This window comes from Rhagoletis zephyria, unplaced genomic scaffold (genome assembly GCF_001687245.7).
Source record: "Rhagoletis zephyria isolate East Lansing unplaced genomic scaffold, Rhagoletis_zephyria_1.1 Rzeph_scaffold_00320, whole genome shotgun sequence".
In the NCBI taxonomy this organism is placed as follows: Eukaryota; Metazoa; Arthropoda; class Insecta; order Diptera; family Tephritidae; genus Rhagoletis; species Rhagoletis zephyria.
Genome location: NW_016157404.1, coordinates 269,215 through 282,901, shown reverse-complemented (window position 1 = coordinate 282,901; position 13,687 = coordinate 269,215). Strand labels below are relative to the sequence as shown.

General features: G+C 41.9%; 1 protein-coding gene across 2 annotated transcripts in view; it reads left to right on the top strand.

The window, feature by feature from the left end:
* The window catches only part of crc (bZIP transcription factor crc), a 150,407-nt gene continuing 136,720 nt past the window's right edge, over nt 1-13,687 (top strand). The window contains exons 1-2 of one of the 2 annotated variants that reach the window (XM_017610564.1): nt 1-305; nt 392-490. In XM_017610564.1, the coding sequence (XP_017466053.1) occupies nt 128-305; nt 392-490 (277 nt within the window). In that variant the 5' untranslated portion in view covers nt 1-127. Of the gene's footprint in view, nt 321-391; nt 491-13,687 lie in introns of both variants that reach the window. The other variant, XM_017610563.1, reaches the window with a different exon arrangement.

The window sequence follows — 13,687 nt, the reverse complement described above, 5'->3', positions numbered from 1 at the left end:
TATTTCTTTTTCCAAATTAGAGCCATCATGGCTTCCTTCACACCAACAACCGCGTTTTCAGGACAAGATTCCTCCAAATCACAACTTTCTAAATCATCTTTATCATATTCCATAATAAGTAAAGAATATGAAAGCAGCTTTGAAAATGACAGCCGTAACAGACAAAACAGCAATGGAGTCGCTAGCTTTGCCTCAGGATCTCTATTGGGACGGCAAAACGGAGCCGATATCGCCGTTGTCCATCGAGTTGTTTTCCATGACTGAACCAGCTGGTTTTTGGCTAAATGATGACAACATTGAAAATGGTAAAAGTGCACTGCGTAAGATATGTATATTAAAAGGTTTTGTTATGTTTTTAACCCTACGTATATCTTTATATGTGTCTGTGAAGGGATTACAATGGTCAGTGACAAAGATTTCGAGCTAAAGTCTGGAATGGAGCTTTTCAATGGGGATGACATCGTATTTGAGTTTTCTGATTTTAAGGAAGGTATGCGAATTATCTTTTTATCAGAAATTTTTATATGATTATGGTTTTGGCGGCATGTTATATGTTAGTTTTACCGACACGAGGTCTAATGTTTTCAGAAAATTAATAAAAACTCAAGTTTTAAATTTTCTGCGATATATTTCGTTTACACCGCGGCAACCGTCTTCAGGGCAACTATTGACAATAAAACATAAAATACATACTATGAAAACAATTTGTATAACAATAAATAAACACAAAATGTGTGACGTGGAGTTTTGTACTGTTTATTTGTATGTTTGTTAAGTGTATACACACTCTCTGAACTTCGAAGGAGCAACGATTCTCTAACAAGAGCAACACTATAATAAGCGTTTTATTTTAAAAATGCTCCACATAATAAACACACCCGCAAACATCAGACTCTGCTACAAAACGGACACTGCTAACACGGTGCTACAAAAAAAAGTCACGAAATACCCCCGAAACAAAACCTAGTGTAGGTTGTAGCTATGGTCGAGTACAACCTGAACCCTCCACTGCACTTATCTATTAACTGCTTCACTATTTTAATCTGATTTTAAAAACCCGAAATGTTTTTGGAAAGAGGATTGATAGGCCTTCATGTATAATAATATATTGTTAGACTTAGCTTGTTGGGAGTTTTCATTGGTTAAATTATAATAAGCCCCTATTTTTCTTAATTTTTTTCAAATTTGACGGTCGCTGATTTCAAAAATTTCTATGCGACTTTCATCGTCGTATAGACAGTGAGTTAGGTATATATTTGCAAATTACCGATAGTAGTTTATCACCCTTATGCTAGAACCCGAATTTTCCTAATTCGTAATTTGTCGTAGCTACGTTACGAAAAACGAAAAGTCGACATGCTGCAACCCTTTCGAAAACACGTGCAGCATTTCCAGTTATCGGTTGTTTTTCGAAGTCAGTTGTATGAAGGAAAGTGAAAGGAATTAAAAAACGCTCATCAAATGCTTATTTATTGTAAAATTGTTTGATTTTATATATTTTGAAGAAAGTGATGGATTCTATTGTATTTGCAATTGTAGTAGCGGAGGAAGAGCGCGGTATGGAAATGAATTCACAAAATTCTGCCAATACTAGAACTTTTTTGCCTTTAGAATGCGGAGATGTCGGACATAGTAACCACACTGAGGGAAATAATGCATAGTAAAAATGAATACTTTATATTTGATTATCGTTTAAAAATGTTCGTATTTAAAAATAATATTTTCATACAAAATTTATTACGCACGTATTTGACTGTTCACGTCTGAGTATGTATATGTGAGTGTACATACGCACCCCAAGCATGCAGAGCGCCGCTCTGAGAGCGGAGACAACACACACATACATACATAGTAAATACATGTTTATCCGTACACATCGCGTGCTGTGGTGTTGATGGATATTCAACATTTGAAAGCAAATTTATATGCCTGGGTGTAGCTGAGTGCGCAAAGATGCTTGCCACTAGTTGTTGATATCCGGAGATGGTCGAGTTCGCATTCCACTGCAGGCAACATGCAAATTAAATTATTTTTTTTTAGTTTTTGTCTTGATTATTCACTTCATGGATGCTTTTTCAGTACGAACGTGGTCATTTTAATATGCGCGTAAGTGAATTGAATATTTACCAATATACAGTATTTGCGTTGACGTTTATAGTAAGATCAATTACGTTTCTATTTGATTTTAATATTTTTTTCCCTCAGTGCAGGGATGCATCCACGCCAGTTTTGAATTGTTGAACCACAAGCCATAACACCAACAATGCCTGAAGAACTGGTTTTCAACCCAGTTAATTTAATAACAGCTTCTTCCAATTCATTGAAAATATGCATTTCGTTGGGTCCTGTTGCTTCTGCTTTTTCAGACTTTGACTTTCGTTTTATATAGCATTTATTATTATTATTATTATTAAAGGAAAAGAAGAGAAGGTCACTTCTTTACCGGAAAAAGGAGCGCTAGTTAATATATATATACATATGTTCAGTACTTAGATTAACCTAAATTGCTTCTTACAGATAATTAACACTAGATTAATTTCTTAAGATTCGTTAACCTAAGGAATTCATTAATTTTAGATATCGATTCAATGTCCTGGTTTTTCAATAACTTGGATGCAATGGAGTTGTTGAAGATGCTAGCTCTGATTGTAGCGAAATGCTGACATCTGTCGAGGAGATGAGTTACGGTGATTGTTTCCACGTTGCAATAGGGGCACTGTGGCGACCTCGAACCTTTCAGGACAGATTCATGGGTAACAATCGTATGTCCAATACGTAGTCTAATAAACGCTTTTAAATTGTTGCTGCTGATCTTCTCCGGAAATATAGGTTTCTTGCCCTTTGCGTTAACGTTTGCGTAGTGGTGCTTGAAATCCTTCCATGTTTCCAGCTTAGTTTTGTATATTTGTTCACTTGCCAGCCTGTAGATGTCCTTTTTCGAAAAGGCATTCTCCACAATAAGGGGTTCTTTAGCTGCCAGCTTAACTCTTTCGTCACCTGCTTCGTTGCCAGGGATTAAAACATGGCTTGGAACCCACATAATTTTTATGGATTTTCCTCCTTTGTAAAGTGCATTGCGTATTAATCTGGTCAGGTTATCCATATTAGACATATTAAGGATAGATTGTATAGCCGATAAATTGTCTGAACATATTATGTATTTCTCCATGGTACCGAGGGCATATTGCCTTGCTCGGAGTATAGCGTTGGCTTCAGCAGTGTATACTGAGCAGAAGGATAGTAAATGACCAGCCGTGATTGTCTCGTGATTTGCGTTTACAACAGCGAAAGCTGTGGTGGAGTGGACCTTTGTTCCATCGGTATAGATGAATTTCCATCCCTGCTCTTCGAAACTTGTTGCGAGCTGTTTGAATATTTGTCTGTAGACTGATGGTGGCGTACTGCTCTTGTTTCTTTTGCTGATCTCGAGAATAATAGACGACTCTAAGTTCATCCAGGGCGGAGGATAGTTGATATTAATCTTGACCGGTTTAGTAGGCGTTCCTAAATTCTTCGCTGCATCTATGCACCTTGTTATGGTTGATGTGCGACACAATACCTTTTTGCTTCTAACCACTGAGCTGACTGCATCGAATACAACTGCGTTCTTGCATTGAAAAAGTTTATGGATTAGCTTTAAAGTGTTTTGTTTGGTTCTCTCTTCCACAGTGGGGAGCCCTGCTTCTGTGAGAGTGCGTCGTACTGGAGACGTCGGGAAAGCGCGTATACATCTTCGGGCTGCGGTATGATATGGTGCAAGTAAGCGTTTCATATTGCTGCGCGCACAGTGCCCGTAGATAGTTAAGCCATAGTCGAGTTTTGATATGATCAGAGCTTTCGTTATATTTACTAGTGTTGTGGGGTACAGTAGACAGTGTTTTGACGATGTTTGACGACTTTATAATATTCAATCTTTTATCTAAATTAGTTCTTAAGTATTCTACATGGTTTTTATACGTAAGCTTATTATAGAATACAATTCCCAATATTTTTAAGCTGTTACTATTTACAATATCTATATTGAAGTTAAGACTTATTGGTGGACAAAGCCGTTTGTTGCATATATGAAAAGTTTTGCATTTGTTGTATGATAGTTTAGCTCCCGATATTTTGGACCAATTTGTTATTTCAGATAATATTTGAGAAAAATCGCCTTGTACCACCGATAAATCCTTACATTTGGTAAATAATACTAGATCGTCTGCATACATAATACTAGATATTCTCTTGTAGTTTAAAAGTAAATTATTGATTTCGTCAAAGGCCACAATGAAGAGTACCACTGACAAGGGAGAGCCTTGCGGAATGCCATTACAGACTAAGTTTTTGAAAATTTATTGTTTATTTTTACGCAAAAAGACCGGTTGTTTAAAAAAGCCTGGACGAAATCATATATTTTTTCCCAATCTTCCACTTGGCAAGTTGTCGAAGGACAATATGCGCACCGATTCTATCGTAGGCCTTTTCAAAGTCAAGACTTAGGATAGAAGCATGGTTTTTTGTTGCAAAGGCTGTCGTTACAAAATGTTCAAATATTATTATTATTATTATTATTATTTATTAACAATATTAAATAAATTAACAAGTTAATATAAATTTTGAGCATTAGCTGCCAAGGCTATCAGCTCTACTTAACTGTAACAGAGTTTTAGAAAAAGAAAAATGAAAATATATGAGAGAATTTTACAGAGACGGCTGTTATATAGGTACTTGGATGGCTTTGATAAAACTGATGATGGAATTTATGTTGTCCTTTGTGGGATTACTAAGTAGTTCGACCCAGTTGTGTTTGAAGTACCGGCGTCTAGTTCGTTCAAGAGCAGTGCACTCGAAGAATATGTGTTTTAAAGTTAAATCCAATTGGCAGCGTGGGCAGGATGGTGTTGGGTTACCCAATAGAAGGTGTTCGTGGGTGCAACGCGTGTGACCAAGACGGAGACGCGAGAACATTTGAATGTGCACTTTAGAAATTGTTGTAGGATAAATTGGGGTTTTAAGTTCACGGTTTATGTTAGTGTAGTGATGATGGCTGTAGTTGTGCCAATTATGCCGCAAGTGACGTAGGATAAATCTTCGTGTATCTGTCTTTTCTACTGTATTGTCTGTCGGTACAGGGGCTGTACATACTGACTTTGCGGCGAAGTCTGCTGCTTCGTTACCATGGATACCTATATGTCCAGGTATCCAAAATAATCTTATTTTCTGTTCGTTTTCGATAAGCATGTCTCTAATTATGTTCACTGTCCTTGAGTTCGAAGTTGGATTTTGGACTGCTTTAAGGACCGATAGGCTGTCGGAGCAGATAATCACTTTAAAGGCTGTTTCCAACGCCATGGAGATCGCGTTACTTATAGCAATAGCTTCTGCTGTAAATGATGACGAAATATCTGAGAGCGTTTGCATTCTTAATATAAGCCCGTTTGTGTCAACGACAGCGTAGCTGCCGGGCGTATCCNATTTCAAGGCTGTTTCCAACGCCATGGAGATCGCGTTACTTATAGCAATAGCTTCTCCTGTAAATGATGACGAAATATGTGAGAGCGTTTGCATTCTTAATATAAGCCCGTTTGTGTCAACGACAGCAAATATTAAAAGTGCGTCAATCGTACCGTGTCCTTCCATAAAAGCGACTTGGTGTGGGTGCATATAGCCGTTTGACAACGCAAACCACATGATGTGTTTTGCAATCATTTTCTCGAGAACTTTACTAAGGCACGGAAGAAGGGATATAGGTCTGTAACAGGAACTGTTAGAGGTAGATTGATTCGGCTTAGGAATCGGAAGTACCACTGCATTTTCCCATGTGTGTGGTAGTGAACCCTGCTCTAAAATGTTGTTGTACAAATCTAGCAGTCTGGTTTTAACTTTCTGTGGTAAATTTTTAAGCATTGGGTACGAAATACGGTCTCTGCCTGGTGTTTTTCCTGACATGGCCTTGATAGTGAAATCGTACTCAAATTCAGTGATGGGGCATTCGATTTGTTTTGCTGACAATGGGCCGTATGAATAAAAACTAAGTAATTGCTTTTTCTTAAAATTTCATACCTTTTACTTCAATTTTGTTTGAATAAATTGAGTAAAAGATCTAGAATTTTAAGAAAAAGCAATTGCTTATTTTTATTCATACGGCCCAATGATGGAGAAATGTTTGTATATTCGGTTTCTAGTACACTTTTTTTATATGTGACAAATTCCTGTGGAAAGTTTGAATCTTTCGAGTAGTTTGACCAGAAGACGCCTAAGTGGTTCGCTATTTCTGCCGCGGAGCATATTGTTCCTCCGTCTGTGTCTAACGATCGTATTGAAAGTGGGATATAGGTTCCCGTCAACATTTTTATACTTGACCACATTTTTTTTGGGTCCGAATTGGGGGTTATTCTCTCCGTTAGTTTTTCCAAACTGGTTCTCTTAGCCTCTTTCAGTTCTCTTTTAAACAACGCGTTTGCTTTTTTGTATTTCAGCAGGCTGCTTGGACACCTTTTCTTTCTCTAATTATGCCATAAATTCTGTTCGATTCTCTTAATGCTTCAAGGTGTGACGACCAATATGGAACTACAGTTTTGCGCATTCTAATGTGGGTTTGGGGTACTGAAAGATGAGCTGCTGTTCGGAGTGCTTTACGTAAAACATTGGCTTCTTTATTTATATGAGAAAATTGCGGGTATTTCTCTATGGCTTTGTTAGCCGAGCATTGGAATTTCGCCCAGTTGGCNCCGTAAAACATTGGCTTCTTTATTTATATGACAAAATTGCGGGTATTTCTCTATGGCTTTGTTAGCCGAGCATTGGAATTTCGCCCAGTTGGCCTTTTCTATAATGAATTACGGTTTGGGTGTCCATGAAGTTGGGAAAGAGTGGAGCAGGTTAGCTTCGGACCTATCCCAGGTGAGCATATACAAACGTCTATGTGTGTGAAGGTCTGGTGGGTTGTGAAGTGTGTTGGTGCCATGTCATTTAGAACTATTAAGTTTTTTGAAAGCAGGAAATCCTCTACAATTTTACCTCTTTGGTTAGTGGATTCTGAGCCCCACAGGGGGGGGGGCTCCATGCGTTAAGGTCACCTACTAGTAAAATTTCTGTTTTTACCCCAGAGATGATATTGTAGAGATCCTTAACGCTAAATGTTTGTTGAGGGGGTATGTAAATCGATAGGATTGTGAATTTAAAGCCTATGTTCACTCCGATAGCGATGGACGCTATAGGGGACTGCACGTCTATACGTTTGTGTGGTATTCCCTTTTTAACCATGACGGCTATCCCTTGTTTTCTTGTAATATTTTGAGGTAAATTAAAAAAGTATGTGGTATATGAATTTGATACTGGTGCTGTTTTGTTGTATGGGAGGTGTGTTTCCTGTAATGAGATGATAGATGGTGCAAGCTCTTTTATTAGTAGATGTAATTCATTCATGTTGTTGTGTATTCCTTTTATGTTCCATTGTAGTACGTTAAAAGTCATTGTCCGATAAAAAATTGTCGTCCAGATTTCCTCTTATTTGTACATTTAAATTTTCGTCGACACTGCTTGGGGATATGAAATAGCTATTGCTTTGAATTAGTTATTGACTGATTCGAGTCATAGGCGAGTCAGTTATTAGGCTTGCTGTTGTCGGGTTTGTGCTTTTGTGAGTTGTAGCTGTTTTTGAAAACGTTGTTGTTTGTTCACTTGAAGGTTTGTCTAGATTCTGAGGAGTACTAGACGGCTCCTCGTTTAAAGAAGTTTTTTTGATGGTGTTTTCATCTATTTTATTTGTTGGTTCGTTATTGCTGTTGTTGTTGTTTGCTTGTGTTGTGATATTATTGTTGATGCTGTTGGCCTTTGCGGCGAAAGACAAAGGGGGTGATGCTCTCGGAAACTGTGCTGAGTACATTTCTCTTGCTTGTTTTAGTGTGCATTTTCTTTGAATTTTTATTTTTAGAATCTCCTTTTGTTGAACGAATTTGGGACATTTATTAGAGTTTGCAGCATGGTCTTCGTCACAGTTGGCGCATTTAATACGATCGCAGTCGTTTTGATGGGGTGGTCGGCTACATATTTCACACAGTGGATCGTTACTACAGTGTTTTTTTGTATGACCCAAACGCTGACATAATTTGCACCGCATAGGGTTTGGGAAATACTCCCTTACACGTGCTTTGTGCCATGAAATGTCAATTGTTTCTGGTAGCCTATATAGGTCGAAAGTGAGTAAGATTACTCCGCTAGGCACTGCTTTGTTTTCAATCATTCTTGTGAACTTGAAAATGTCGACCACTCCCTCAGCAGCTAATTCCTTTTTTATTTCTTCATCGGATAGATTTTTAAGGTAAGGTGCGAAGACCGTGCCTTTAACGTAATTAAGATTTTCATGTAGTTTGCATTTAATCTCACATATACCTAGTAGTTGTTTCGTAGAAATGAATTTGTTAGCACTTTTTTGTCTTTTACCAGCAACAGCAAGTTACCGTCCCTAAGTTCCGTAATGGTTTCTACTTTACTTATTACCTGTAACGATCTTTGTACAGCAAAGCATGAATTGTGGGAAAGAGGCTTTTGTACATTTGTGGAGGAAACTACGACATACTTAGGGTTAGGAAGGTTTGTGGGGCTGGCTAGTTCGGGGATTTCGTTAATATTTTTGAAAGTCCGTTTTACTTTTTTGCGTTTAGGGCTGGTTGCCAATTCAGCAAACCTATTGCCCCATAGACTATTTGCCCCGAAGGGCATGGTGTCGAATTAACAAGTTTTATATGTCACTTTCTTAGAGCACGTGTGCACAAAATAAGCAAAATGTGTATAAGCTGCAGGTGTTTGTTGCTATATGAATAGCTGCACTTAGAAAGTATAGTAGAGTAGATAGGAGAAAAAACGCAATCAAGAACACAACCGTACGCGACGAATGCTAGTCGATGACTCATATAGCATTTATAATCTAGTCATACCTGAGAAAAAAAGAGAAATACATTACTACTGTGATGATGTTTCACTGATTTTTTTCCAAGCTGCTACTTTTATTGGATGTCCTAAGGAATTTAATTTCGCTGCGGCCTTATCCCAAAAACTCTGAAGGTATTTCTTTGTACCTTTTGCGAACGCTTGTGCGATGCCAGGTCTCTCTTGCATTAAAGACACCCGTTTCTGGTATTGAGCCCGATTTGTTGTAGATTTCGCCCTGATATCAACCGACAGTCCGACAACGGACTGAGGCTGATCGACTTCGCCGGGGCCCGAAACATGGTAGTATGCTGTACTAGGTTTAAGTATAAAAAGATCCATCAAGCTAGGTGGCTGTCTCCGGATCGAAAAACGAGAAACCAAATCGAGCATGTAGTGATAGACGGAAGGCACGCTTCAAGTGTTTTATACGTACGTACACTCCGAGGCCCAAACATCGACTCGGACCACTATCTTGTTGCAGCCCGAGATACGTACCCGAATCTGTGCAGCAAAAAATGTGCGGCCATATATGCAAGGAAAGCTAAACGCCGAGAAACTGTAATCACAACAGACAGCCAAGGCATTCGCTACTCGACTCTCACACCTACTCTCAGAGAGCGCTGTACAACCAACCATATGTGGGTGCAGTGGAACCACATTTCCCGCTTATTAAGTACCATCGCCGAAGAAGTAGATGGATTTCAGCCAGCCCGAAAGAACAATTGGTACGATGAGGAGTGTTAGGAAGCTGCAGAAAAAAAATATGCCGCCTGCAGCGCCACGCCGCAATGGGGCGCAACGCGCGCTATGTGGGACCACTATAGGGAGCTAAAGAGGGAAGCGAGACTTATTTGCCGAAATATGAAGAGAAAGGCCGAAATACGTGAGTGCAAAGAGCTTAAAAGAACCGACAGGAAGAATGCCCGAAAATTTTACCAGTGAGTTAGGCGACTTACGGAAGATTTCAAGACCAGGACGTACTCTTGTATGATGTAATGTAATGGCGAACATACCTAAATTATTGAGGGAACGATTCTGCAGCCTACGGAATGGTAGCAGCACGGAAAGCTGTGGAGAAGAAGAACCCGAGCCCCCAGTCGATGATGACAGTGTCGATGTTTCACCGAGGTACTATGACGAGGTACGAATAGCAATAACGCGGCCTGCCAGCTGAGCTATTCAAGTACGGCGGCGAAGAGTTGATAAGGTGCATGCATCAAATCTTATGCAGAATATGGTCAGATGAACGCATGCCCGACGACTGGAATTCACAAGAAAGGCGACCCCGCCATTCGCGCCAACTACCGCGGTATCAGCCTTCTAAGCATAGACTACAAAATCTTATCGAGCGTATTGTGTGAAAGACTGAAGCCCACCGTCAATGAACTGATTGGGCCTTATCAGTGTGGCTTTAGACCTGGCAAATCCACCATAGACCAGGTATTCACAATACGCCAAATCTTGGGAAAATACCCGCGAGAAAAGGATCAACACTCACCATCTATTTGTCGACTTTAAATCCGCTTTCGACAGCACTAAAAGGAGTTACCTATACGCCGCTATGTCTGAATGTGGCATTCCCGCCAAATTGATACGGCCGTGTAAAATGACGTTGAGCAATACCACCAGCTACGTCAGAATTGGGAAAGACCTCTCCCAGCCGTTCGCCACCAAACGGGGTTTCAGACAGGGCGACTCCCTTTCATGTGACTTCTTTAATCTGATGTTGGAGAAGAAATATGAGCTGCGGAACTGAACCGCTCAGGAACAGTTTACTACAAGAGCTTGCAATTGATGTCTCATGCCGATGGCATCGACATCATCAGTAACAAAAACCAAGTAGCCTGTTCTGCCTTTTCCAAGTTGGATAAGGAAGCAAAGCGAGTGGGTCTGGTGGTAAACGAGGACAAGACGAACTATTCCTGCCATCAAACAACCAGTCAGTACATTCTTGTCTTGGCACTCACGTCACTGTTGACAGTTATAATTTCGAGAAAGTTGAGAATTTCGTTTACTTGGGAACCAGTTCAAAGTGGGCAACCGCCACGATAACACATCCCGTGGTATTCCACGCGATCTTTTCCTCTTTGCGTTCTACTAACGTAGTTTCCCCTGTTTCAGTTACCGCAACTTCCTATAGTTGCAGTTGTTATAGTTTACTGGTGCACAGTAAAAACCAAGAAAACTTAAAGAAAAGTAAAACCCAACAAAACGCAAAAAAGTGCCGTAGTGAACATTCGACACCATGAAGGAGGTTGACCCCCCCAAGCGACAGTTTTCGACTACTCGATCCTGATTTGGAGCTTCCCAAGCAATGTCGAAAATTCAGTAACTTAGTACCCCTTCCTGTAGTAAAACAAAACGACGGTCATATCCCATTCCCACGACAGCCGGTTCTACGTACCGGAATGACTCGGGTTTTACCCGACCAAGGGCTGTTGTTTCGGCGATCTAACCCCGTTTAGGTCGGCGAAGTATCTCAGAAGTTGTTCGTCCATAGGGCTACATTCACTACGTATTCTTCTACTCAGGGCTGGCATCGAGTCAAACCCAGGGCAAGAAATCTACACCTGCTGTGTATGCCGGAGACGACTACACCACAACTCCACCTCAGTCAAGTGTAATGCCTGCGAGGGGTGGAGTCACCTTAGAGTCTGATCAGGACTACGGTCACATCGACAGTGGACCACATCGTACGTGGCCCCCTGTTGCTCAAACAGAGCAGCCTCCACGGCTAACCTCAGTCCACCCGAGCAGCCTCACACAGTCACCACAGCACAACAACATAATAACACCACAGACCTATACCACAGCCACGACAGACCACATAACACACACAACCGCACCACTACCCACACGCCGCCGCCAACAACTCCTGGTTCCCCCTACAATCTGCACGGTATGTCAGACCAGGATATTCCGTAATGTGACATCAGTCAAGTGCAACACCTGCCTTGGCTGGTGCCACTTTAGGGCATGCTCAGGTCTGCGTACCACGCGAGATTGGACAGGGAACTTCGAGGGCCCGTGTTGCGCTGCTCGGTCGCAGACCTCAACTGCGACGCCTCCCGCCACCACCACAGGGCGGCAACCATCACAGCAGCCCACACAGTCAACGGCGGTAAGAACACACACATCCCTTACACCCCACATCACGACACGTCTCCCGAACCACATGAAGCTCCTTCAATTTAACTGCAACGGGCTACAGAGCAAGATTGAGGAGATAACCGTCTTCATGTGTCGGCATGGTATATTGATTGCTGCGGTCCAAGAGACGAAGTTGTACAGCAATTCATCTTTGTTGAATTGTGCCGGGTACAACGTGCACCGTCGAGATCGCGAGCGAGATAATGGTGGTGGCTTAGCGTTCATCACGCACCACACCGTGCAGTATCGTCTTAACGAAGAAGACATCGACCGCAGGGATACCACCCTAGAATGTCAGGGCATTGCTATCCGGTCAGGCGATGTTGAGCTCGAAATATTTAACATATACATACCCCCTGTCACCTGCTGCCCGGCAGGAGATCACCCTGATATAGGTGCGCTCCTCAGAGGTGAAAACCGTATGGTAGTAGGTAACTTTAATGCGCCCCACGATCTTTGGCACTCAAGCCTGTCAAACGATCGTAGGGGAACAGACTTGGCTGAGCAGATAGACGATTCGACATTCTGCACAATAAACGACGACGCACCCACCAGGATTATGGGTAACTGCAGTAGCTCGCCAGACATCACCATAGTCAAGCGCTGGTATGATAAAAAGCATAACATGGCGACCTATGCTGACTTTAGCATCAGACCTCCTACCCATAGTCATCTCGATAGATAAACCAACCGACTTTGCCTCCGCCAAACACCGGACCTATATCGACTGCCGAAGCGGCTGTTCTAGCCAATGAGCGTGATAGCCCTCGTCAGGCCGATCCCGGAGATCCCCGTATCAGGGATCTCAACGCGGAGATTCAGCAACTAGTAAACGTACATAAGCGGAAGAAGTGGGAGGAGCATCTGAAGACCTGTAACTTCACCTCTGTTGGGAGCAAGCTTTGGTCAACCGCGAGGTCACTGTCCAATCCGACGAAGCACGACGACAGAGTCGAAATTTCCTTCGGCGACCATGCTTCGTCGGACCCGGAGCGATGCGCGAGCTATTTTAGCCGGCAGTTCATACTGCATCCTCCGGTGGACAAAGCCAAGCGTCGAGTGACCAGAAGGCTGCACAAACTGCCAGCAACCTGAGCCCCCCTTGCTTTCACTTAAGGTGAGGTTCAGGTGACCATCGGGAAGGCGAAAGCCTCCAAAGCCATGGGTCCCGACGGAATATGCATGCTGATGCTGAAAAATTTGGGTCCTGCGGGAGTATCGTACCTAACGGAGGTCCTCAATTTGTCTATGGCCACTCTCATCATCCCAGACATCTGGAAGATGGGGAGAGTGGTCCCACTGCTCAAACCGGGGAAACCTGCCAACATAAGAGATTCTTATCGGCCTATAACACTCCTTTCCCCGGTAGCGAAAACACTCGAGGCCTTGCTGCTCCCGTATTTCACAAACCACTTGACCCTAGCGCAGCACCAGCATGGTTTCCATAAAGTGCACAGTACAACAACAGCACTTAACGCCATAAACTCTCAGCTAACTCGTGGCCTTAACCGTAAACGTCCCTGTGAGAGAACGATTCTAGTAGCGTTGGACCTGTCAAAGGCTTTTGACACTGTCAGCCATTCCACGCTACTAGAAGATATAGAGGCTTCCTCTCTTCAAC